Raw genomic sequence first — 24,933 nt, 5'->3', positions numbered from 1 at the left:
CCCACGGGCACCTCGACTGGGGACTCCCTGCTGCGGGCTTGTCACCTGGGGGCAGGTGCCAGGGCACCGGGCCGCTCTCCTGCGCTCAGCCCATGGCGCCCCCAGTGGTACTCTCCGTCATCACGCCCTGGGGGTCCTGGGGCCTGGCCAGGCTGGCTCGGCTGGGGAGATCAGGGTGGCCCTCCCCGCTCGGCGGCGCCCTCAGCGCCCCAGGGGCCGGGCAGCCGTGCTCAGAGCCAGCCTTTCGTTCCCGCGTCCTCCCGGCCCTGCTTGCCCCGTCGTGGGGGGCACTCCCCGCACCTGTTTTGGGGGGGACCCGGTATTCTCTTGTGCTTAAGGGTAATTAAGCCGATTGCCTTCCCTTCCCTAGTGGGCACCCGCCAACTGTGGCATTAACGGCATCATCTGTCGTGGGGGTTGGCAAACTCCAGCCCCCACGGCTGCAGCCTGTCTTTGTAAATAAAGTTTTATTGGGACACGCCCATTCGATGGACTGTGATTGTCTGTGGACAGCAGGAGAGCTGGGCAGTTCCAGTAGAGACTGAACGGCCCTCAAAGCTGAAAGTTACCCTCCGGCCCTCTAGAGGGTTTGGTCTCATGGGTAGGGTGGCAGAGGGCCTCCTAGCACCTCTAGACCCACCCCTGGGGCTGCACAAGGAAGATTCCCCATCTAGAGCACCGACCGGCTGCCTCCAGGGAGACCGCTTGCTCTGTGGCCCAGGGAGCCACTCAGAACCTCAGTTCCGTCATCTGTAGCAGAGCACCGATGCTGGCCCAGACCTACCCACTGTGGTACGCGAAGACTCAGGCTTACTAATATGTTTACTAAGCTGCAAGGCCACGGGCCGCCACGCAGCCTGCCGGCCTCAGGTGCGCTTAGGGAGCGAGGCGAGGGGAGGCCGAGCCGTGGGCGCAGAGGGTGGGTCCTGAGAAATCCCCGCCCTCCCCCAAGAAGGGGTCCTACGGTGCTGGGCAGCCGGGTGTGCGCGGGGCCTGGCGAGGCAGGGGTCCCGGCAGGGTGGGCAGGGGGGTCCTGGGCGTGAGGTGGGCTGAGCACAGCAGCAGGTCCCGGGTGCCGGGAAGGGACACCCCGGAAACAGCGAGTCGGGGCGCCTGCCTGGGTCGGGAGGCGGGAAGGCAGGCGGCAGTGGGGCTGAGAAGCGGGGCGGGGGGACGACAGCGGGGCGGGCTCGGGGAGGGGGCCAGCCTCACTGGGGTAGTTGCGGCAGCCCCCCGCAGTGGAGCCCCGCCGCCAGCTCCCGTCCTGCTTGGTGAGTTTCCACTTCTTGTAGGACTCGCTGGTGAGCGTGTCGGGCGTCAGGTTGCAGATCTCCAGGCGGGAATAGTGCCTCAGGAAGTCGCTGAAAGACATCCTGGCAAGGCAGACACAGGGGCGCGGCGGGGTTATGGGGGCCCCCCGGGAAGCCCTGACCTTCCCAGGCCCCGGCGGGAGCCTCGGGGGACGGCCCTGCCCCTCTCCAGCCGGGTGGCCTGAGCCTCTCGGGGGCTCAGGATTCCCAGCACGGAAATGGGAGCAGGAGTAGCGAGCGAGCCGCGCCTCGGAGGCGCTGGGAAACCGCGAGGGCTGTGCGGGCGAGAGGGGCCCTGCTGCCCACCCAGGCGCGGCCTCTCGGGACCGGCTGAGCCAGCGGCGGGCTGGGGGAAAGCCCCACCTTTCCGCGTGTTTTCTCTTGGATCTGAGCATTAATCCGGGAATTCCTGGACTAACAGAGCTGCCCGGTGTTAAAGCCCTTTCTTGACACGGCCAAACTGGAGTCAATGAGGTCTAAGCACTTCTCCAGCCAAGGTCACCCAGTGAGTCAGCAGAAGGGATTTACAACAGCTCGGGGGAGCGGGGGAGCTCAAGTGGGCGAGCACCTGCTTCCCGGGTAGGAGTCCCGCGGTCAGTCCCTGGCCGCTGCTTGAAAAACTAAACTAGGATGCCGTGCCCCCTCTCTGTTGGAGTGATGATCTCATTTCTGGCTGACGCTTTTTTCTAGTTAAAAACATCTTTCTTTACTGCAAATTTCTAGTAGAGAACACTGGGGCAGATGCCTCTTTCCACGAAGCCTCTTCTGATCTTACCAGAATTCCCCGTCTTCATGCCGATTGGTGAGTGTTTCTCTGACCTCTGGGTCTATAGTGTTCCAGTTTGGGCAGCTGGAAATAAAGTAGGGGAGAGTGATGAAAAGCCTGGGCGCAGTGAGGGCTTCCCCCAGGCGAGGAGCAGCGCCGCCTGCTGGGGCAGCTTGAGCCTGTGCACCTGAGAAAGGATGGGGTCCTTGGAGCTGCCCCCCGCCTGCGGGCCTGACCCTATTGTAAGTGGGGCCCTTTGATAGATTGCTTCCTGAGGGGACCCCACGTGCGTCTTGACCTCCTTCTGGAGTCCTGCATAGACGGGATGAGCACAGCAAGAAGACGCAGGAGGCTGCCAGAGGCGGAGAAGCCAGGGGCGCAGGACGCAGCGGCGCCCCGCGGGGAGAGCCCCAGGAGAGCAGGCGGCGGCGGGGAGACGCCACCCCCGGGCCCTGCCTGTGAGCCCAGGACCGCCCGCGACCCGCAGGGAGAGAGCGCGGCCGAGGAGGCCTTGATGTGGACGTTTTTCTTGGCCTCGAAACTGTCGGCTTTTAAACTAATGAACCTCCGCCTGGAGAGCCAGCCCTGTCGGGTGTGTTGCCTGGGCAGCCTTTGACAACCCAAAACGCCCACGCTCACGTCCGGCGGCCCCGGCTCCAGCGCCGGCTGAGAGCCCCCGGCGAGGGGACAAGAGGGTGGTCCATCCCGGAAGATGTTGGCAAGGAAGAGCCCAGGAAAGAAACGCAACCAGGAGGAGCCGAGCTGGCATCGGCTGCGCAGCCGGGACGGGCCGCCCTCTCTTTTGGGGCTACGACAATCTGACGAGGCGCGTTTGGCCCCTGCAGCTGACCTGGCAGCCTCGCCGCGTCTCCCGGCTGCGGCCGAGGTCACCCGGGAGAGGGCGGGGGAAGTGGAAGAACTGCAGGTGCTCTGCCGCGGAGGAGGAGCGACAGAGGAGCAGGAGGGAGGGGGAAGCTCAGACTGGAGTTTACCCAACTAGCTGACGCTGCGGCAGGCCCGCGAGAAAGCGCCAGAGCTCAAGAGGAACTCGGCTCTGGTCTTTGGGAGAACACTCACAGCCCTGAACTAGAACACGTGCTTGGTGTGTGTGGGGGGCACTGTTTTCCCGGAGGCTCACGAGAAGGGTGAGTCAGCTAGAGAGGGCGTTCACCCTGAGATGCACAAGGAGCGAGCACCACAGGAGCCACACTGCTGCAAGGAGAGCCCTGCGGAAAAGACCCTCAGGGGCGACCCTCCCTGGCCCCCGACCTGGGGCCCCCACTCACTTGTCACTCCACTTCCCGGTCCACTCGACTTCCCCCCAGGGGTTCCGGATGCGGACCAGCTTCTGCAGGCTCCCTCTACTCTCAACCTGAAGGATTACGAGAGGAGAGGCTGAGCTCAAGCCAGACCCCGAATTCCTCGGCCCGAAGCCTCCTTCCGCACGAGCCAGGGGAGGTTTGGGGTTGGGGGGCGGGTAGGGAGGGGTTGTGGCGCTCACAGAAGGCAGAAGGAGCTGCTGCTCAGCTCTGGAAAGTGAAATCACAGCTCCACGACCGCGCGACTGACGGGTGAACAGGCTTGTTCTAGGCTGTGCTTGGGCCCGTCCCCCCCGACCCTCAGGAGAACTGGCTGCATATGTTAGGTGCACTTTTCTCACAGGAGCTCAGCCAGGCCACTTGTCAAAACAACACTGGTGATAACAAGCCAACAGGTCTTGGCTGATTTCTGGATTGGGGGATGGCCCATAAAGGACATTTGGGGGCAACTGGGAATATTTAAAGTATCTTAGATGATGTTGGTTCATTTCCTTGGGTGTGGAAACGGTGTTGTGAGCGTGTAGGAGAATGTCCTGTTCTTAGGAGAGAAATGCTCTAGTGTTTAGGAGAAAGTGCCATGACGTCCACAACTTTCAAATGGCTCAGAAGAGGAACGCACAGACAGAGCGAGCTGATCGGGCGAAACGTTAGCAGTGCTTTCTGGAGGAACAGTGTATGGGTTTGATTATTCTTTCTCTAGACTTTAAATTATTCAAAAGAAAAGTTGGCCGCAGTGGGGCGAGGAAATTAAAATTTAAACCCTGGACAGGCCGGAAGACCTCAGGTCTCATCGGGGTTTTGTAATTACAGGGCACTTGGGCTGCTGGTGCTAGCTGGTCATCAGCGCGGCGGGAGGCAGGAGGCCCGCGGGACAGCCACCAGCGCGGCCACCAGAGGGTGGCCTGGGAGGGACCGCGCAGGCCGGTGTGGGCAGAGGGCCGCCAACATCACGGGCGAGGATGGGCTTCGGGCCCAGGGCTGGGGAGAGGAAACCCCGGACACCCTCGCTGGGCCCTACCTCCTCGGCCCCGGTGACCGAGTACGCGTGCCCCTTGACCAGCTTCTGGAAGGTCACCGCCTCCGAGTCCGCAGCGCTGGTGATCTGCAGACAGGCAGGGTCAGCCCGGGCCGCCCCCCTCCTCCCCCTCCCCGTCCCCCTCCCCCCTGTCCCCTTGTCCAGCCTCCAGCCCACAGGTAAGTGCTCTAAGGGCGGGCCTGGACCCGGGGCGCCCCATCTGGGGAGGGGGCTTCGCTGCACCCGAGGACCTCGGCCTGCGCTTTCAGATGCCGCAGCACCACTAACAGCCCTGGAAAGGCTCACTGGGGCGGCCCTCTGAGAGCACAGCCTGGAGGCCTGCGGTTCCCGCGGGACGCTGCGGTCACAATCTCCGCAAGCGGGCGAGTGGCCGGGTGGGTGCCGAGCGGCCGGCCGGGGGGCGGCACAGCCGGGCTCAGAAGGGACTCCCGGGATGGGCCGCCGCCCGCGAGCCCCGGCAGCAGTCAGCGCAGCCTGCGCCTGCCTTCAGAGCACGCTCCTGCCGCCTGGGCACTGCCTCCACCCGCTGCCCGCTGCCCGCTCTTCTGAGGACGGCCGTTGGGCCGCGGCTGGGGGAGGAAGGCTGAGAGCAGAGGCTCTCCAGCTTCTGCACGGTCTGCAGAAAAAGCCCGCGAGCAGGGCTTCCGGTCTGCGCCTGCGTGGCCCGTGGCGGCAGCAGGCTGGCGGGGTGGCCGGCTCGAGGCTCGAGGCTCGAGGGACAGCACCGCCTGCCGCCACCCGTCCTTTCCTGCCGCCGCCTGCGGGCACGGTGCCCTCCTGTGCCCTCACCCCGGAACGCCTGAGGAGAGGGCTGCTGGCCCCAGGAAGTCCTGCCCCGCAGCTCCGGGGGCGGGTTCCGGGGAGGCTGGCGAGGAACGGGCGCAGCACCCTCACCCCGCGCCCTGCACCCAGGCAGCCTGGCTGCGGCTGGCACCCCGGGCTCTGCTGACGGGCAGGGAGGTGGACACGGGTGGGCGCCGGGCGCCCCCGAGCCGCCTCCTAGGGGGCAGAGGGCCCGACTCACGTCGATGGAGCAGCCGAGGAGCGAGCCCTTCTGCAGCGCCTTCTGGATGATCCTGAACAGGTCGGGGGGCGCCTTCCGCAGCTCGTACCACTCGGCGATGCCCCCCGTGAAGTCCTCGAAGCCCTCGGTGGTGGCGCCCCCCGAGAGCGCCTCGTAGCAGCCGTTGACCCTGCGGGAGGGGGCGGTGCCAGGCGCGCTCGGGGCCCAGCAGGGCCCAGGCCCTCTGCATGAACCCTCCCCGGCTGCCTCAGCGCGGGCGGGGGCCACCAAGGCAAGCGGCCCTCGCCAGGTCACCGCTCCCTGGAACTCGGTGATGCTGTTTGAAAAACTCAGAGAGCCCGAGAGCTGGGAGGACCCCGGGGTTATCGGTTCCCGCTGTCAGGCGTGCCTGTGGGCTCCTTCCACATCTGGCAGGAAAGGGTCGTCGGGCACTTATGGCTTAAAAGAAAAAGGCCAGAGTTCCCGGCCACAGCCCTTGACCCGAGAAGCGGGCCCTGCGCGGCGTGGGCGCAGTGCTGCAGCGTGGGGCCTCCCTCAGCCCGCTGGGCACGGATTCCTGGGGAGCTTGGCCCCGGCTGGCCCTGCGGACACGGGCCCTCCTCCCTGGCCCACGGCTGTGAACACAAGTCCACCTCCTGGCTCAGAGGGCGCCCCGGCTGGAGGAGGGGCCAAGGCCGCGTGGCCGGGATGAGGTGCCCCTGGAGAGGGGCTGGCGCGGGGTGTCCTGTGAGAACGGGAGCTCTGAGCTGGACACACTCGGCTCTGGGCCACCTGTGGGGTGCGGCTGGGCGGGAGATGGGAGCCATCTCCAATCAGGGACAACACATCCTGCCACGTGTCTGCACTTTCCGTCCACCCGCAATGGGTCGATCTTGCCCATTGGTGGTCAGTTTTTGCTGTCATTAATTGAAAAAAAAAAAAAAAAGGGTATGACCTGCCAAGAAAGGTGCGCGTTCCTCCACAAGGCCCTACCTTGTCCCTGCGCACTGGGCTAAAAACAGCCGTGGCACGACGTGGGCCAGGCACCCCGCCTGCACGCCCTCGAACTCAGAGCCCAGTTTTGGCCAAAGTCGTCCTTCTATGGCACAGGAATTCTACTCACAGCAGTCCTGCTGCTTGGGGGCAGGGTTGGGCTGTGGGCGGCTGTCAGGGAGGGGCCTGCCGCTGTCACTCACTTGGGGACCGGCCTGGCCACCGTCACTCACTTGGGGACCAGCCTGGCCGCGGTCACTCACTTGGGGCCCAGGGTCGGGCTGTGGGCGGCCGTGGGCAGGGGCCTGCCGTGGTCACTCACGGGACCGGCCTGGCCATGGTCACTCACTCAGGGCCCAGGGTCGGGCTGTGGGTGGCTGTCGGAGGGGCCTGCTGCAGTCACTCACTTGGGGACTGGCCTGGCCGCGGTCACTCACTTGGGGCCCAGGGTCGGGCTGTGGGCGGCCGTGGGCAGGGGCCTGCCGTGGTCACTCACGGGACCGGCCTGGCCATGGTCACTCACTCAGGGCCCAGGGTCGGGCTGTGGGTGGCTGTCGGAGGGGCCTGCTGCAGTCACTCACTTGGGGACTGGCCTGGCCGCGGTCACTCCCTTGGGGCCCGGGGTGGGGCTGTGGGTGGCTATGGGCAGGGCCTGGCGGTCACTCACTTGGCGTAGGCTTTCTCCAGCAGGGCGCTCCAGAACTCACTGCCCTCTGCCGAGTGCACGAAGAGCAGCTCCCCGTTCTTGGTTGGCAGCCTGTCGTCCACCACCACCTCCACCCACTCGCCGTACTGCCAGAACTGCAGGACCAAGGGGCGAAGGGGTGCCCTGAGTGCTAGAAAAGGAGCGGGACCCCCGGAGCCTCTGCCCCCGCCCTCGCCCTCGGGTTGGTGCCAGGAGCCCCGTCCTGGGAGGGGCTCCCTCCAGAGCCACACGCACTTCTTTCATCCTGCACCTCCGACTTTTAAATGTATTATTTCCCATTCATCAGGATGAAAAGAGGAGGGTGAGGAGATCCTCGACATTGTGTCTCAGGTCGCAAATAATAAATTTTTTTTTAAACTCGCGAACTACTTCCCGAGCACCCACCTCTGCGTCCCTCTCCAGCACCCCAGGGGCTTCCCTCCCTGTGCCCTTGGGGTCCCCGAGAGGGTGGGCCAGGGGCTCCCCCGCTGTGCCCTCAGGGTCCCTGAGAGGGTGGGCCAGGGGCTCCCCCGCTGTGCCCTCGGGGTCCCTGAGAGGGTGGGCCAGGGGCTCCCCCGCTGTGCCCTCAGGGTCCCTGAGAGGGTGGGCCAGGGGCTCCCCCGCTGTGCCCTCGGGGCCCCGTTAGGTGGGCAGGGGCTCCCCCGCTGTGCCCTCGGGGTCCCTGAGAGGGTGGGCAGGGGCTCCCCCGCTGTGCCCTCAGGGTCCCTGAGAGGGTGAGCCAGGGGCTCCCCCGCTGTGCCCTCGGGGTCCCTGAGAGGGTGGGCCAGGGGCTACCCCGCTGTGCCCTCGGGGACCCTGAGAGGGTGGGCAGGGGCCCCCCCGCTGTGCCCTCGGGGTCCCTGAGAGGGTGGGCAGGGGCTCCCCCACTGTGCCCTCGGGGTCCCTGAGAGGGTGGGCCAGGGGCTCCCCCGCTGTGCCCTCGGGGCCCCGTTAGGTGAGCAGGGGCTCCCCCGCTGTGCCCTCGGGGTCCCTGAGAGGGTGGGCAGGGGCTCCCCCGCTGTGCCCTCGGGGTCCCTGAGAGGGTGGGCCAGGGGCTCCCCCGCTGTGCCCTCGGGGTCCCGTGAGGTGGGCAGGGCCCCCCCGCTGTGCCCTCGGGGCCCCATGACGTGGCCAGGGGCCCCCCGCTGTGCCCTCGGGGTCCCCGAGAGGGTGGGCCAGGGGCTCCCCCGCTGTGCGCTCGGGGTCCCTGAGAGGGTGGGCCAGGGGCTCCCCCGCTGTGCCCTCGGGGTCCCTGAGAGGGTGGGCAGGGGCTCCCCCGCTGTGCCCTCGGGGCCCCGTGACGTGGCCAGGGGCTCCCCCGCTGTGCCCTCGGGGCCCCGTGATGTGGCCAGGGGCCCCCCACTGTGCCCTCGGGGTCCCGTGAGGTGGGCAGGGGCTCCCCCGCTGTGCCCTCGGGGTCCCTGAGAGGGTGGGCCAGGGGCTCCCCCGCTGTGCCCTCGGGGTCCCTGAGAGGGTGGGCCAGGGGCTCCCCCGCTGTGCCCTCGGGTCCCTGAGAGGGTGGGCAGGGGCTCCCCCGCTGTGCCCTCGGGGCCCCGTGACGTGGCCAGGGGCTCCCCCGCTGTGCCCTCGGGGCCCCGTGACGTGGCCAGGGGCCCCCCGCTGTGCCCTCGGGGTCCCGTGAGGTGGGCAGGGGCTCCCCCGCTGTGCCCTCGGGGTCCCTGAGAGGGTGGGCCAGGGGCTCCCCCGCTGTGCCCTCGGGGTCCCTGAGAGGGTGGGCCAGGGGCTCCCCCGCTGTGCCCTCGGGGTCCCTGAGAGGGTGGGCCAGGGGCTCCCCCGCTGTGCCCTCGGGGCCCCGTGAGGTGGGCAGGGGCTCCCCCGCTGTGCCCTCGGGGCCCTGTGAGGTGGGCAGGGGCTCCCCGCTGTGCCCTGGGGGCCCCATGAGGTGGGCAGGGGCCCCCCTGCTGTGCCCTCAGGGTCCTGTGAGGTGGGCAGGGGCCCCCCGCTGTGCCCTCGGGCTCCCGTGAGGTGGGCAGGGGCTCCCCCGCTGTGCCCTCGGGGCCCCGTGAGGTGGGCAGGGGCCCCCCCGCTGTGCCCTCGGGGTTCCTGAGAGGGTGGGCCAGGGGCTCCCCCACTGTGCCCTCGGGGTCCCTGAGAGGGTGGGCCAGGGGCTCCCCCGCTGTGCCCTCGGGGTCCTGTGAGGTGGGCAGGGGCCCCCCCCGCTGTGCCCTCGGGGCCCCATGACGTGGCCAGGGGCCCCCCGCTGTGCCCTCGGGGTCCCGTGAGGTGGGCAGGGGCTCCCCCGCTGTGCCCTCGGGGTCCCTGAGAGGGTGGGCAGGAGCTCCCCCGCTGTGCCCTGGGGGCCCCATGAGGTGGGCAGGGGCCCCCCCCCGCTGTGCCCTGGGCCCTGTGAGGTGGGCAGGGGCTCCCCCACTGTGCCCTGGGGGCCCCATGAGGTGGGCAGGGGCTCCCCACTGTGCCCTGGGGGCCCCATGAGGTGGGCAGGGGCCCCCCTGCTGTGCCCTCAGGGTCCTGTGAGGTGGGCAGGGGCCCCCCCGCTGTGCCCTCGGGCTCCCGTGAGGTGGGCAGGGGCTCCCCCGCTGTGCCCTCGGGGCCCCGTGAGGTGGGCAGGGGCCCCCCCCGCTGTGCCCTCGGGGTCCCTGAGAGGGTGGGCCAGGGGCTCCCCCGCTGTGCCCTCGGGGCCCCGTGAGGTGGGCAGGGGCTCCCCCGCTGTGCCTTCGGGGCCCCGTGAGGTGGGCAGGGGCTCCCCGCTGTGCCCTCGGGGTCCCGTGAGGTGGGCAGGGGCTCCCCCGCTGTGCCCTCGGGGTCCCTGAGAGGGTGGGCCAGGGGCTCCCCCCGCTGTGCCCTCGGGGCCCCGTGAGGTGGGCAGGGGCTCCCCCGCTGTGCCCTGGGGGCCCCATGAGGTGGGCAGGGGCTCCCCCGCTGTGCCCTGGGGCCCCATGAGGTGGGCAGGGGCTCACCGCTGCGCCCTCGGGGCCCCGTGAGGTGGGCAGGGGCTCCCCGCTGTGCCCTGGGGGCCCCATGAGGTGGGCAGGGGCTCCCCCGCTGTGCCCTGGGGGCCCCATGAGGTGGGCAGGGGCCCCCCCGCTGTGCCCTCGGGGCCCCGTGAGGTGGCCAGGGGCTCCCCGCTGTGCCCTCAGGGTCCCTGAGAGGGTGGGCAGGGGCCCCCCCGCTGTGCCCTGGGGCCCCGTGGGGTGGGCAGGGGCTCCCCACTCTCAGCGGCCTTTGTGGAGCACCTCCGCACACTTGTGGGCAGCGTCGGTCCTGGGCGTCTGCAGGCCCCAGAGACTGAGAAACGGCCAGGCGGGGGAGGGACGCCGCCGCCTCGCCCCGCCGCAGCAGCCCGAGGCGCCCCGCACCTGGAAGCGGAAGATGCCTGCGTAGTCCTCCTGGAAGCTCTGGTTTAAAGGGACGACCCGGGCCAGCACCTCTTCGTTCAGGGTGAGGGAGGCGATGGCCGCCAGCAGCCAGCAGTCGCCTGCGGACACAGCAAGGGGTCGTCAGGTCGCGGGGCCTCCGGGCGGGAGGACGCGCAAACCCCGCCCTGGCCCGGGCGCCGGACCCTAGGACAGCCCCGAAACCAGGGCGGCGCGGCAGCCCCTTCCCCCTAGGGCGAGGAAGGGGGGCTGGGTGGTGTTTTGAGGGGACACCACGGGAGAAGGGTCTTGTGCGGGTGGCTGGGTGGAGTGGGCGAGCCACTCTCTGGAAGACGCAGACTCTAACGGCTGCACTGTGTGCGCAGAGAGCGTTTGCAGAGGGAAGGGTCTAAGTCACCAGTGTCGGCTTCTGAGAACACAGGGTTTAAAGGTGAGGTTTGAGTGACAGGAAGAAAATGTACTGATAGAGGAGTGAGGCCAAATGTCTCACATGGCCATGGTGAAGTTCATGTGTCAGCTTGAGGTTATGGCGTCCAGTCGTTGGGCCAAGCAAGCACTGGCCCGACTGCTTACCTGAGGGTATTTCAAGGATTTAAATCAGCAGTAAGTTGGCTGCATCGACGCTAATCCTATCTACAGTTAGCAAGGGAGGTTGCCTTCAACAGCCAAGCCTCATCCTAGGAGCTGAAGGGCCTCAGAGGAGAAGGGAGCACTTCCGCAGTCGCAGTGAGGGGCTCCCGCCTCCACGTCAGCCAGCCAGCTTCCCCCGTGGACGTCACCCACACCTTCCCTGGAGTCCAGGTGTCAGCTGCCCCACGAAACCTGGCCAGTCCCCACGGCCACGTGCGCCACCCCCCGTCGTCCAGCTCCCTCTCTCTAAATCCCCCAGTTCTTTCTCTGGACAGCGCTGGCTAACACAACATCCAAGTAAGAGTCCCGGGGACAGGGGCGCGGGGACAGGACAAGAGACCGGCAGGACAATTCCCGGACGTGCAAAGGCAGCGCACATGGGACACGCACGAGGCCGAGGAGAAGGGGTGGCCGGTGGCAGGCGCCCCCGTGGGGGACACGCGGGCGAAGGTCACTTGTGGGACGCGGGTGCTGTGTGGGGCTGGCGAGGCTGGGCGCCATCAGGTCGGCAGCTGGCCGGAGGCCTGGCCCCCCCAGCCCCTGCCCGCCTGTGAAACGAGGACAAGCACGTGAGGCACGACGAGAGCACGCGTGTGAAGCCCCTGCGCCCACCCGGGCTCAGCAAGGAGCAGGTGTCAGGATCCTCTCCTGTGGGGAGAGGCCAGCTGGTGGCGGCCACAGCACACAGCCTATACGGGAGAGGTTGTGTTTACTCACAGAACACAAAGCCTGGACAGAAGGAAGCGCTGGAGAGGGGGAGGAAGCTGACTGCACCCTTCAGGAATGTGCGCTTGCCTGCTGTGTCCCGAGGCAGGAAGAGAAAAGGGACTTCAGATCCGCTTGATCTTCATCGATTGACTTTTTGCTACTTGGCGTTATTTTTATAGATAAAAATGTCACTTTTTAAACGATTTATGTATTTTGCTTTATTTTTAATTGAACCCCCCCAGGTGGTTCTCTCCTCTGTCTGCTCGGTGTTTGCTCGCCTCCCCCAGGAGGCCGCAGGAATCCGCAGGAAGTGAAGCCAGGACCCTTCGCAGGGAGGCACGTCCAGCAGCCTGCGCCCCACCCGCTTCCTGGTGAGACGCCCTTGACCTTCGCAGAGTTAGGTGAACTCTGCTCGGCTTCTCAGCATCCTGATCCTTCTTGAACTGCCTTCTTAGCACAGAAATGGCTGTGTACAGCTCTGGGGAGGCCTGCTAATGAAAAGCCTGTGTCGGGAGATAAACATCCCTCCTTAGAGCAAATCCTTTTGTTCTTAGTTGGGGCACCTGTGGGGGACATGGAGCTGTGGAGCTGCGGATTCAAACATCCCTGGTTTTTCACAATGTTGCCATTTGCCCTCCTCTTGGTAACAAGGCTCAGAGAGGTTAAGAACATTTCTAACAGTTAAACAGCCACAAGTAAAAGTATAAAAAGCAGGGAATTAATGGCTGTTGGAGATCTCTGGGACAACCTTTTTGCTAACTAGGCCTCTATATATTGCAAACTTGAGACTTTTAAAAATTCCCCTCGTCGTCTGCTCATTGTTTTTGCTTGCCGTTTTTGGTTGATGTCTGCCCGTTGTTTGTCTTCTTTAGGAGGCACTGAGAACTGACCCTGGGACCTCCCAGGTGGGAGGCAGGCACTCAACTGCTCGAGCCACATCCACTCCCACGGAGACTCTTTTTGACATGTTGAAAACAAGGAGTTGGGAGAGAATTTTTTTTTTGTCAAGGAGGTTCAGGGGATCAAACCCAGGACCTCGTGCATGGGAAGCACGCGCTCAACCACCGAGCTGCATCTTCCCAGAGCGCGTTTTTATCTTTGGCCGGGGTGGGAAGGAGCTGAGAAGAACCCCTGACAACCAGCGGTTCAGAAATCTTCCGCAGAGTGTTTCTCCGCCCGACCCCACCTGGTGCGGGCAGGGCCGCCCTGCGGGCTCGGCTGAGCGTCCGCTGTCACGCCTGGCCCTTACTGCCCGCCCCTGTGGGCAGCCGGTCCAGCACCAGCTCAGCCGCCCTGCATCAGGAGGTCTCCTCTCCCATCCACTTCTCCTTCTCTAACGCCGCCTCTTCGCACTGCTTTGTTCCGTCTGGGGGATCTGCAGATGCCTCTGGAGTCTTTCTTCTTGAGTTTGTTTTAGGTTTTCTAGGAATCCTGCAGAATGCTTCGACTGGGCACTGTCGACACCCGGGGCAGCAAAGGCTTGTGGGTAAGGCCCACAGGTGGGGATTCCAGGACAGGAGGCTGAGCCCTCACCCCCGCTGCTCCGTGCGTGGCCCGTCAGGTCCCCGGGCTTCCCAGAAGAGCGGCTGGGTCTGCGGGCTCCAGGGGCGGCCGTGCCCAGAGCCGACGTCCTCGCGCCTCGTGCGTGTTGGGACCGCACAGCCTGCAGGGCGGCAGGTGCGCCCGGGCCCCGGAGGCCACAGCTGCCCGTGCTGCCGCTCAGGGGCAAGGGCGTGGGGCTGAGGGCGTGAAGCCCTGGCTTGGGCGGGGGCGCTACTGTTCTGTGGGTCACGCACTAGGTCACTGCTGGACGTGCACCTGCCTCAGGTTACTGCTCTCCAGCAGGCCTGGGCGCTGCTGCCACACCCCGGAAATCAGCCGCCGTGCTCAGGGGCCTCCAGCTCCGCTCCTTCACGTCCTGAAGCATTTCTCCTGCTCGACCCGGTGGCAGCCAGGCCTCCTGTCCCCTGCACTTTGAAAGGATGTGCTTTTTAATCCCTTGTTCTTCCAAACTAACTTGCTTCCCCTGAATAGACTGATCATCCTAGGAGGTTTCCTCAATGACAAAACTCTGGTTCTAAAAGATAAAGTTACTTGCTCGAGGTCACACATCTGGTGAGGGGCAGAGCCAGGAGCAGATCCTGAGCCTTTCCACTTCTACTCGTGTGCTCTTTCCACCAGCAGGAATAAAAAAAGAAAACCTAACACGTAGCTAACATTTGCATAATACTTTGCAGTTTGCAGAGAACATTTTATACATCTTATTTGATCCTCACTGAAATCTTATGAGTTGACTATCACTTTTTTTAAAGTTCATTTTATTTTATTTCTCCCCACTCCCTCATTGTTGGCATTTGCTGTGTCTGTTCATTGTGTGCTCTTCTTCCTTTTAGGAGGCACTGGAAACCAAACCCAGGATGTCTTGTGTGGGAGGGAGATGCCTAATTGCTTGAGCCACCTCTGTTACCTGCTTCATTGCATCTCTCATTATGTTTTCCTCCTTGTGTCCCTTACTATGTCATCTTGGTATGTCAGCTCGCTGCGCCAGCCTGACATGTCAGCTCACTTTCTTGCTTGTCTTCTTTAGGAGGCACCAGGAACTGAAAGCGGGACCTCTCATGTGGTAGGCAGGAACTCAATTATTTGAGCCACATCTGTTTCTCAGACTATTATTATTATTATTTTTTTTATTTATTGACTTTGTAATAATATTACATTAAAAATATATATGTGAGGTCCCATTCAACCCCACCCCCCCACCCCCCTCTCCCCCCCCCCCAACAACACTCGTTCCCATCATCATGACACATCCATTGGATTTGGTAAGTACATCTTTGGGCACCTCTGCACCTCATAGACAATGGTTCACATCATGGCCCATACTCTCCTCCATTCCATCCAGTGGGCCCTGTGAGGATTTACAATGTCCGGTGATTACCTCTGAAGCACCATCCAGGGCAGCTCCATGAACCAAAGACGCCTCCACCTCTCATCTCTTCCTGCTCCAAGACTATTATTATTGTCACTTTTTTTGTGATGAAGAAACCAAAGCCCAGGAAGTTTATGTAGTAGATAATTGGCAGGTCTTGCAGGCAAATCCTCTGAAATCCAAATCCTGGGTTGTTTTTTTTTTTTAAACTGTATCCTTTTTTTTTTAGGTACCAGGGCCAGGGACTGAACCCGGACCTCATGTGTGAGAAGCAGGCGCTTAATCCCTTGAGCCACATCCGCTCCCCTGAAAACTCTATCTTGACGAAGATTTCTTTTGGTTGAGAGTATCTGAGGGAAGCGGACTTGGCCCAGTGGTTAGGGCGTCCGTCTACCACATGGGAGGTCTGCGTTCAAGCCCCAGGTCTCCTTGACCCGTGTGGAGCTGGCCCACGTGCAGTGCTGATGCGCGCAAGGAGTGCCCTGCCACACAGGGGTGTCCCCGTGCAGGGGAGCCCCATGCGCAAGGAGTGCACCCCTTAAGGAGAGCCGCCCAGCGCGAAAGAAAGTGCAGCCTGCCCAGGAATGGTGCCTCACACATGGAGAGCTGACACAAGATGATGTAACAAAAAGAAACACAGATTCCCATGCCACTGATAATGATAGAAGCAGTCACAGAAGAACACACAGTGAATGCACACAGAGAGCAGACGACTGAGGGGAAGGGGAGAGAAATAAATAAAAAAACACATCTTTAAAGAAAAAAGAAATAAAGCTAAGGGGAACAAGCTGGCAGCTTCCTTACATTCTATATTGTATTTTAATAACCATCGCTCTTAAATATGAAAACACACTATCTATTCAATGCCAGGAAATTCACTAATGCTATGGGAGCATCTGCCACTGCAAAGGAGGACCACAACACCGAAATCAGGAACGGCAAGAGGGGACGAGAATTCCATGCGCCTACAGCCAGTGATTCTCAAGGGGGCTCATCACTTCTCGGAATTCTGGAGCAGAGGGAGACGTAGGTCACTAGAAGAATGTCTTGATGTCTTGTAAGGTAGAGACATTTGAAATCCTGTTTATTGTTCTGATTCCTTAACTCTCCCTTGGTTCAAAACATCTGCAAAATGTTTCGAGCCGAGGCGGGCGGCCAGCTTACCCAGGCGGCGCCTTGTCCTTGCTGACCCTCAGGAGCGAGTCTGAACAGCGATGAGAAGGCTGAGCTCACCGAGGCTTACTCTGCGCCGGCAGGGCTAGAGGCCGCACAATCCCGTTCCCACCTGACGGCGTTTCCTTCTCACTCAATATGGGGCGTGCCCTATTATCATCACCCTGAGTCACGGTTGCGGGAAACTGAGGCTCGAGGAGGCTGAGGGCTTCTGCAGAGGTCCCAGCTAAGAAGCGGCAGTCCGGGCTGTCTCGGCAAAGCACGTGCCTTTAAATTGCTGACCTAACGCGCCTTCAAGCAGGGGCTGGTGTCAATTCCCAGCTCACCTAGGAGGACACTGCCTTGGGGAACTTCTCCTGGACTTGAACTTCTCGATTCAGCGTCCCCGCCTCGTCCTGGTCTCTTGCAAACTTCCTGCCCACCCACCTGCCTGGCCCGCGCCCCAGTGAGGAGTTTCCCCCCAGCTCGGGACCTCTCCCGGGGCTCCCGGGCTCGAGCCCCCCCAGTCCAGCCCTCCTGGCACAGAGCCTCCGTCCCCCGCCAATGACGGGGTCTACCGCCCCTCAGATAACTCAGGAAGCCCTTTCTCTCCTGGACAGGTCCGCAGTAAGTTGCTGCTGCAGAGTGAGCTGGGTGGGGACGCCAACGCGCTTGTCAAGCACCGTGTGGGTCAGGTACGAGCTGGACGGCACGGGGCGGCTTGTTCAGACAGGCCAGGCGACCAGTCTGCCTGTGTGTGGCTTCCTGCTTCCAGCTCCGTGAGGCCCCGCGTGAGCCTTCCCGGGGCCAGGGTCAGCCGGAAGTCACCGCAGCGAGGGGGCTTCAAAAGGCAAGCCCTGGGTAGGCAGTTTCTACAGGTTTTGAAATGACCTGAAAGTATTTCATGTTATCCGTTACTTTTAAATATTTCCCCTCATGCTCCTTTTTCTGGCTCCGCTCCCCAGCGTACAAGGAGAACTTTCGGCAGAGGTGAGGGCGGGTGGCCGCCAGACCTTGGTCCACCCGGGACTCTGTCGCCGGACGCTTCGCCCTGCACGATGGAATGCATCCTTTCTTTTCCCGGCGTGTTTCCAGCGTCGCGTGCTGCCGGCCTTCCCGTCCAGCGCTGGACCTCTTTATATCTGCTTACGCTCCGGCAAGCCTTCGCTCTTGATGCACCCTTCATCGCCGAGCACACACCGTTCTCTTAGGCCCGACGCCTGGGTGGTGGTGGGCTGCAGCCGAGCACCCGGCCCGTCCGCCTGTCTCCCACGGCCGGTCCATACCCTCCTCCCAGCCCTCTGTGTCGCGGTGACGGGAGCACACCTGTCTGGAGGGTGCCTGAGTTCCCGGGAGACCAGGGTGGAAGGAGAGAGGCTGGGTGCTTCTCCCCGGCCCCTCTGCGAGCATGCTCCAGCTGGCGCGGGACACTGCTGAGGGCGGCCAGCCGGCCACGAGCCTCGGACGGTTCTAGGATCCCGACGGCCGCCCCGACCCCGCCAGGCCCTCCTCTGGGAGGGGGCGGCTCGCGCTCCCCATTCGATTACCCCAGGCTTCAGAACCAAGCTGTTCATCTTCCAGCGCCCACGCCTCCCTGCCCTGCGTGCTCCCGCCCGCTCGCCACTTCCTGCTGTGGCCCGCGTTCCGGGCTACAGAGATTCATGATCACGAAAAGGTCTCTTCTTCCTGAGTTAGTCTATAGATTTAACGCCATCCCAATAAAAACAGCAATGTTCTAAAAATGTTTGGAGGGGAGCAGGTGAAGCTCAGTGGTTGAGCGCCCGCTTCCCATGTATGAGGTCTCAGGTTCAATCCCCAGTACTTCCTTGGAAAAAAAAAGATTTTATATATATATATATATATATATATATATATATATATATATATATATATTTGGAATTTAACTGACTCTAAAGTTTATATGGAAAAGTGAACACGAAGCAAAGTCTGAAAAAGAAAATCTACAAGGAAAGGAGGGTCTTTCATATATGAAACATCTATCAAGGGGGAGTGGTTAGAGCGCCACTGGTTGAGCACCTGCTTCCCACATATGAGGTCCTGGGTTCAATCTTGGTACCGCCTAAAAAAACAAATAAATGAAAAGCCCATCTCTCATTGGGGAGCAGATCTAGCTCAGTGGTTGAGCACCTACTTCCCATGTATGAGGTCTTGGGTTCAATCTCCTGTACCTCCTAAATAAATAAATAGAAAGAAAATAAAAATAAATATCTATCAGGTATTAAAACACATACAAAGCTATAATAATTAAAATAGTACAACCCTTGTGCATGAGTACACAGATAGGTAAATGACACAGACAAAAAGTCCAGAAACAGTTCCAAATGTATGAAGTTGGTAAAAATGGATTATTCATATATGGAATTGGAACAATTGAGTAGCCATCTAGGAAAAAATCAAGTCGTAGCTCATCTTCTCACAAGGATAAATTCAAAATTTATATTTAAATATAAACATTTAATATTAAAAATGGTAAATAATATTTTACTATGAATATTATTTATACATTCATACATGGGTATGATAAACTAGCCATTTGTATTATTTGAGTATTTACTGATTATTTATGTTTTTACATCATACAGTTTTATATATTCACATTATGATATAATATAAATAAGGCTATCTGATTATAATCAGGAAGCATAATATTTTAAAACGATATATTTAACTTCATGAAAGTAAAAAAAAAAAGTCCACATGGTAAAAATCACAGTAAGAAAAGTCAAGAAATAACTGGGAAAAATGTTATTCATATCCCAGACAAAAGGTTAATTTTTCTAGAATGTAAAGAGAAAAAGAATGCAATAGAAAACTGAACAGTTTACAGCAAAGGAAATACGAATGGGTCATAAGCCTATTAAAAGGTACCCGCCCTCACTCATCATAAAGGAAACAGCGTGAGCAGTTGGCAAGCCTGCGGGGAAATGAGCCCTCAGACGCTGTCAGCGTGTGTGCAGAGCCATCTCTAAAGACCATCTGACGATCCGTTTCTAGTAGTCTAAAGTGACAGACATACTCGCAGAGGACCCGCACATGTATGAGGTTACAAGTAAATAACCTTGGTATTCACAGCAAGACTGCGAAATAATCTACACGTCCATCAGTAGAAGGCCAGGGAAATAAATGACGGCAGCGCTAGAAGATGAAATGCTGGGCAGTCACAAAAAAGAGCGAAGATGTTCTCTGTTGATAAGAGATGATCTCCAAGACACGCCAAGTGTGATATGCCACTATTTTTTTAAAGAATTAAAAACGGGAAAACACAGTGTATTGGCCCCTTTTTGCAATGTATCTTAATATTGGATGCTCTGTTATATAGAATGTGATTAGTTGTGGTTTCATTACCAGAAACCCCAGTTAACTGCTGTCAGGAGAATTTGGTTACTGTCAAAAAGAATAGTATAATACTAGTTATTCTAAATGAAAGTTATTTTTGGTAGAGGTCCTCCATTAAAAATCGTCTAACAAGCTCAATAGCTAATTAATTTACTTATTCCAGCCCTCCCCAAAGTGTGTTTTGTGCAGCTAATTCTTCAAAAAGTTAACAGGAATTCCTTGAGGCAAGAGTTCCACGGTCAGTTCAGTTTGGGACATGGGAAGAAAACCAGGGTAAGTGCAGGGACTTTTCAAATGCTGAAAAAATACATATATTCCCAGGAGGGAGAGTGAGGCACAGTGTGCGTGTTGGCCAAACTTATTTGACCTTGGGAACTGTCAGTGGACACCTTGCAGAGCCAGCGCCCTGCTGGGCTAGTTGGTGCCGGGTGGCAGCCAGGGTTCCCGGGAAGCTGGCTGCTCAGAGGCCGCCTCGCCTGGGGAGCCCTGAGGATGTCTTAGGGCATCAGCGGTGAGTGCAGGGCCCCTCGCCAAGCCCTGGGAGCCTTTGACAGCACCCACGCCTTTTCACTTCTGTCCAGGTTTTAACACCCTCTTCTTTCTGCTTTGCTTTTCTTTGGAACGGATCGTTATTCTCACAGTACATGGTTTTAGTGTGTGCACTTTTTTTAACCTAGGCCTGAAATTTTCCGTGGAATGAAGCGAGGGGTATGTAAATAGTAAGGAATTCTGCCTCGCGGCTCTGGCTGCACAGGACATGGCCAGCCTCCCTGTGTGTCCCCGGGGAAGGGAGGTGACTACAGGAACGTCTCCCTCCAGCTGAGCTCCGGGGTCACCCAGGAGAGACTGCCCGCAGGCCCCTCCCACGCCGCCCGGCCCCTCCTGGGCACACCTGGCCCCTTCGGGGCACGCCCTGTCCCCTGCTTCCCTCCTGGAAATCCCTCCACTTGCTGCGCCTCCAGCTTTCTTGAGGAGGGGCTGCCTTCAGGGTGCGATTCAGGGGCGTCGCGCCCCCTCCTCCCCAAACCTCCACCACGTCCAGCCTTAATTTCTGCGGCAGAACCGAGAGCCCCTCTCCCCACAATCAGAGGTCCAGCCCAGAAGCTCAACACCTGTGGGAAAGGACCTGTGGACTGAAGTGCCCCAAAGTGGAAATGAACGTGTGCGGGTCTCGTGGGGGCAACGGGAGAGGGAAGGTTCTGGAGTCTGAGCCCGCTCCGGTGGTGGGAAGCCAGCCTGTTGAGAGGGAGTCACCGAGGGGGTGGTCCCGGGCCTCGGAGCCAGCCCCCGCCTTCACCCCTTACTCGGGTGGGCCCCGAGCAGTGGGCCCGTGGACCCCAGCCAAGCCCCTGGAGGCTGCGACCACGCAGACCTGCCGGCCGCCCTCTCCAGGCCCCTCCCTTCCGGCACCTGCTCCCCTGCAGCTCCGCTGGCCAGGGGCGCTCAGCAGCGAGGTTCAGCCGCCCTGGGGCCAGCCCTGTAGGGCACAAGCCGAAGGCAGGGGGGCCCCGCCGGTCCCACCCGCACGGCCGGGAGGACTGAGAAGCCCAGAGGCCGGAGGCCCAGGCCAGCCGGGGACGCCGGCAGGCACAGCGCCTTCGGCGTCGCGGGACCCCTCAAGACCAGGAAGGAGCAGCGCGGCTGGGGAGGGGCTGGAGGGCCGAGGCTACCGCCCCGGCTGCGGGGCCTGAATACTCTTTATTTAGGAGGTGCCGGGGGCGGAACCCAGGACTCGCCCGTGGGAAGCAGGCGCTCAGCCACGGAGCTACGCCTGCTCCGCACTGAAAGTTGGTGTTTTCATTTGTTTTTAGGAGGTACCGGGGATCGAACCACTGGAGCTACATCCGCTCCCTGAATACGTTTCTTTACTTCTCTGAACCTGCACTGGCTCTGATCAGGTGTAACCCGAGAAGGCTGCTAGGAGCAGATGAAGCAGGTAAACCGAGGCCCAGGGGCGCGCTCCACTGGGGGGGGCCTCGGGCTGTGCCAGTTTCCCTGTATGTGAACGCCAGCGTTTTCCAGCCAGGGGAGCCGGGATTCTCTCCCGCCCTCGCCCCAGGTGCTAAGAAACAAAAGGCAGGACGAGTTCCAGCCCCACCGCTGCCCTGAGCCAGCTACTCACTCTTCTGTGCCTCGGTTGCCTCTTTCATTAAACCGGTTGCCTCTTTCATTAAACCGGGAGAATCACCGGAAACTGCCTCACAGTTGAGAATTCAAGGGCAGAGAATTCGCACAGCACTTAGAGCCGTGTCTGTGTTTGCTGTCACTATTTTCTAATTTTGTAGGGGATGAAAGTGAGACCCAGGCGAGGTGACGTCTCACAGAGGGTACATCTTGTTCCAAACAGTGGTGGCACGGGGCAAGGCCGAGGGCTGGCGGGGAGGGGCGCCGCGGTGGGAGGGCCGCCCCTGAGTGCATGTCTATGGTGGTCTGTCTCATCACCTCGAGGCTCCTCAAACCCTTGGGAAGTAAGAGGGGTCCAAAGAGTGAGTAAATAAATGTCGTGCGTGGGCACTGGGGCTATAGCTGCAGGCACATTTACCCAATTCCCAGCTGCGAGCGTGGTCGTGGGGACCCCGCACCTCCCCCAGCGGCGCAGCTCGGTGGGGTCTGGGGGTTCCTGCGGTGCTGGATCAACAGGCTGAGGCCCACAGGTCTGATAACAAGAAGCGGGAGGGTCCCGTAGGAACCAAAAGACGCCCTGCCCCTGGGCTGCAGGGGAGTGGGCTCCCGCCCTGGGCCTCCCCGGGAATTCCTGAAGGCCTCTGCGCCACCTGCAGAGTGGAATCACGCAGAAGGGAATTACGCGAGTGGAATCGTGCGTGTACTCCCTCCCTCAGCGCCTCCTGGGCAGCTGCTCTCTGGGGCCCCAGGGAAGCCCCTCGAGCTCAGATTTCCACTCCTCTGATCTGGGAAAAGGAGGTGTGCTAGAGAAGGCAAGCCAGAGGGGCGTGAACAGACCGGGGCCGCAGGGGTCCAGGAGGGGCGGGAGGGGAGCCCCGGCATTGCAGGATGGGGACACTCTTCCGTACTGTCCCGTAGGGGCTGCACAGCACGACCCAGGGACACAGCCTCCGGCCCGCACCCACAAGCGGGAGTCCACGTCGGCTCAGGACTTAGCGACTAATGCGCCAAGCTCGTTCATGTGTTGGGACAAATGCGCCACACGAACGCAACGTAACAACAGAGGAAACTGCGTGTGTGCGTGGGTACGAGGAAACTGCGGATTTTCTGTAAACCTGAAACTGCTCTAAAATCACAGCTTAGCAGTATTTTTTAAGAGGCGATTTGAGCCTGATTTTTGGAGCGTTAAGCCGCTGCCGGGCGCGGTCCTGCCTTCCCGGCTGGCCGGGGGAAGGGGGCAGCGCTCCGCCAAGCGCACCCCTCCCCTGCCTCCTCCGCGCCCACCCGCCAGCACAGGCCCCCGCCCAGCGCCCGCTCGCCGCCCTGCGCCCGGCGGCCGCCTGGCTGTCCCCACGAGGCCCCTGAACGCTGTCCCTGGTGGCCTCCTCCCACCAGGACACGGCGCCCTGGTTTTAGTCCCTGGGCCCGCCCGTGCAGGTGGGGGGAGGACGGTGGGCTCGCGGGGGCGCAGGGGCTGGTGGGGCGGCTGGAGGGGCACCGGGCGGGCACTGGGTGGGCGGGCAGGAGGCCGGGCATGGCCTGGAGGAGGCCAGTGTGGGGACAGAGGGCAGGGTGAGGCGGAGGGCAGGGCTGTGAGCCCCCCGAAGGCCCGTGGGGAGGCTGCTACCAGGATCAAAGCCGGAAAGACCCGCTACGACCTGGCCAGGAGGTCCCGTTGGAACTCTTCTGGAAAACTCCACCCAGGCCTCCCCTTTGGGCCCCGAGAGCTGCAGGCAGGGATCCTAAGGCCACACTCAGAGTGGCAAACAGTGGACCCCTGCCCGGCAGCAGGAAGGGGAGGGGCCGGTAAGGCCGGACCTGGGCCCGCGAGCCGTCCCCCCTGCAGCCCCCCTGCAGCCACCTCTCGGGCCTGTCCTGCTCTTCTTGTTTCTTCATAACCTCCTCGCCCGCTGCCTGCCCTAAGGCGTGGCCTTCTGTGCTCAGGTTAACAGGAGTATTTTCCCGACTAGGCCTGGTGAGGCGCTGACCCAGGGCAGGCAGGACGGAGAGGGTGGGGGCTGGGGGCGGGGGACCAGCCCACTTCCTGGTCGGGATTTAGGGACGCCCCTGGGAAAGGAAACGGAGCTTAGTCCTCAGCTTTCCCTTCTGCACCAGCCACCCCGGGCACACAAACGCTTTCCCTTTCCTGCCTGAGCTTCTCTTTGCTGGGGAGCTGCCCACACCCCTTCCTCCCCCTCCTCCCCCCCACCTCCTGCTCCCTCTCCCCTCCTCCCCCTCTCCCCTCCTCCTGCTCCTCCCTCCCCGTCCTCTCCCTTCCTCCCCCTCCTCCCTTCTCCTCCCCCCTCCCGGTGCTCCTCCCTCCAGTGTGCTCACTCTGCACCCCCCTGAGCCCATCACACGTGTCCAAACGCAGCTCTCACTGGCCCACGTGGGCCGCGGCTCCCACCACTGGGCCCTCTGCTTCCTGAGGACAGGGCCTCTGGCAGTAATGCCCAAAACCAGGGGTGACAGGGGCACCTGAGCAGGGGTCCAGGGGAGAAGGAGAGTCTGCTCTAGGGAAGTGGCTGGAGGGGCAGGAGGAGAACGGACGAGGAGTCAGGACCTAGAGGAAGGCTGGGCCGGGGGGGGGGGCAGGCGCAGTGGTCAGGGAAAGCCTGTGCTTTGGTGCTTTCCTTGGCCTGCCCGGCCGGCCCATCCTCTTCCTAGAGGAGGCACACACGAGCTGGCTGGAGGAAGCAGACACAGCTGGAGCGCTCCTGCCCCCAGCAATGCTCTCCAGAATGCTTGGCTGGTGAGCGGAGACCTGAGCTGTCAGGACCCCAGCGCGCACAGCCTGGAGGCCAGAGAACACGAGGCCCCTCCCCAGCCAGGGCGGGCTGCCGTCCCAGCGTTGGCATCGGTGATGGGCAAGAAGGCTGTATCCCAGGAGGATGGAGGGAAAATGGCCTCAGCCACACCACTGGTTTCACAGAGCCTTGCCACTCCCTGTCCAGAGGTGTCTCTCTTGTTCTCTTGCTCGCTCTCTCCCCATACCCACTCTCTCTCTCTCTTAACTTTGGGTTAAGACTCTAACCCAAAGACTGGGAAAGGTGTGGCAAGCACCCCAACACTCTTGGAGAGTGAGGTCTGGAGCTTGGTTGACACCCAGATGCTTGATGAGGGTAGAACCAAGAGAATGGATGTTGGGCAAGACTGTGGAAATCATCTTAAGAATGACTCCCAGATTTTGAAATTGAACAGAGCATGCCCTGCAGGTCTAATGAACTGTAGAGAAACCATACTCCTGTTTCCCTCCATTTCTCCTTATTGTAATGAAAATGTTTATGCAAATGAATTGTTTTCTAAGTTTCAGGAGTCTATAGCAGCCAGGACTTTGCCCCAAGACAAACTGTATTTCTTTAAATTGGTTGTGATATGATTTAGTACTTGCATTGTTATTGATTTAAGGATTTAAAAAAAAATACTGTAATGTCTTTTTGGAACTCAGAGGGTGGAGTGTAGAAGTTTGATATTATTGATGAATTCCAAAAAGAAATATTGGATTATGTTCGTAAACTGGTCTTTTCCTCTGGGCTTATTAGATTATACTGGATTCTGAGGTTTA

The 24,933-nt window shown here is 61.0% G+C and overlaps 1 protein-coding gene across 2 annotated transcripts in view; it reads right to left on the bottom strand.

Moving 5' to 3' along the window:
• Positions 1-24,933, bottom strand: part of CAPN2 (calpain 2) — a 56,348-nt gene that overhangs the window by 15,656 nt on the left and 15,759 nt on the right. For both annotated transcript variants that reach the window (XM_012521764.4, XM_004483907.5), the window contains exons 3-9: positions 10,451-10,569; positions 7,095-7,228; positions 5,456-5,624; positions 4,414-4,497; positions 3,363-3,448; positions 2,086-2,160; positions 1,213-1,373 (exon numbers count right to left, since the gene is read on the bottom strand). In XM_012521764.4, the coding sequence (XP_012377218.1) occupies positions 1,213-1,373; positions 2,086-2,160; positions 3,363-3,448; positions 4,414-4,497; positions 5,456-5,624; positions 7,095-7,228; positions 10,451-10,569 (828 nt within the window). The remainder of the gene's footprint in view (positions 1-1,212; positions 1,374-2,085; positions 2,161-3,362; positions 3,449-4,413; positions 4,498-5,455; positions 5,625-7,094; positions 7,229-10,450; positions 10,570-24,933) is intronic.

Source organism: Dasypus novemcinctus, chromosome 13, assembly GCF_030445035.2.
Source record: "Dasypus novemcinctus isolate mDasNov1 chromosome 13, mDasNov1.1.hap2, whole genome shotgun sequence".
Taxonomy (NCBI): Eukaryota; Metazoa; Chordata; class Mammalia; order Cingulata; family Dasypodidae; genus Dasypus; species Dasypus novemcinctus.
Note: the sequence above shows the minus strand (reverse complement) of the source record. Positions and strands in the feature narration are given on the sequence as shown.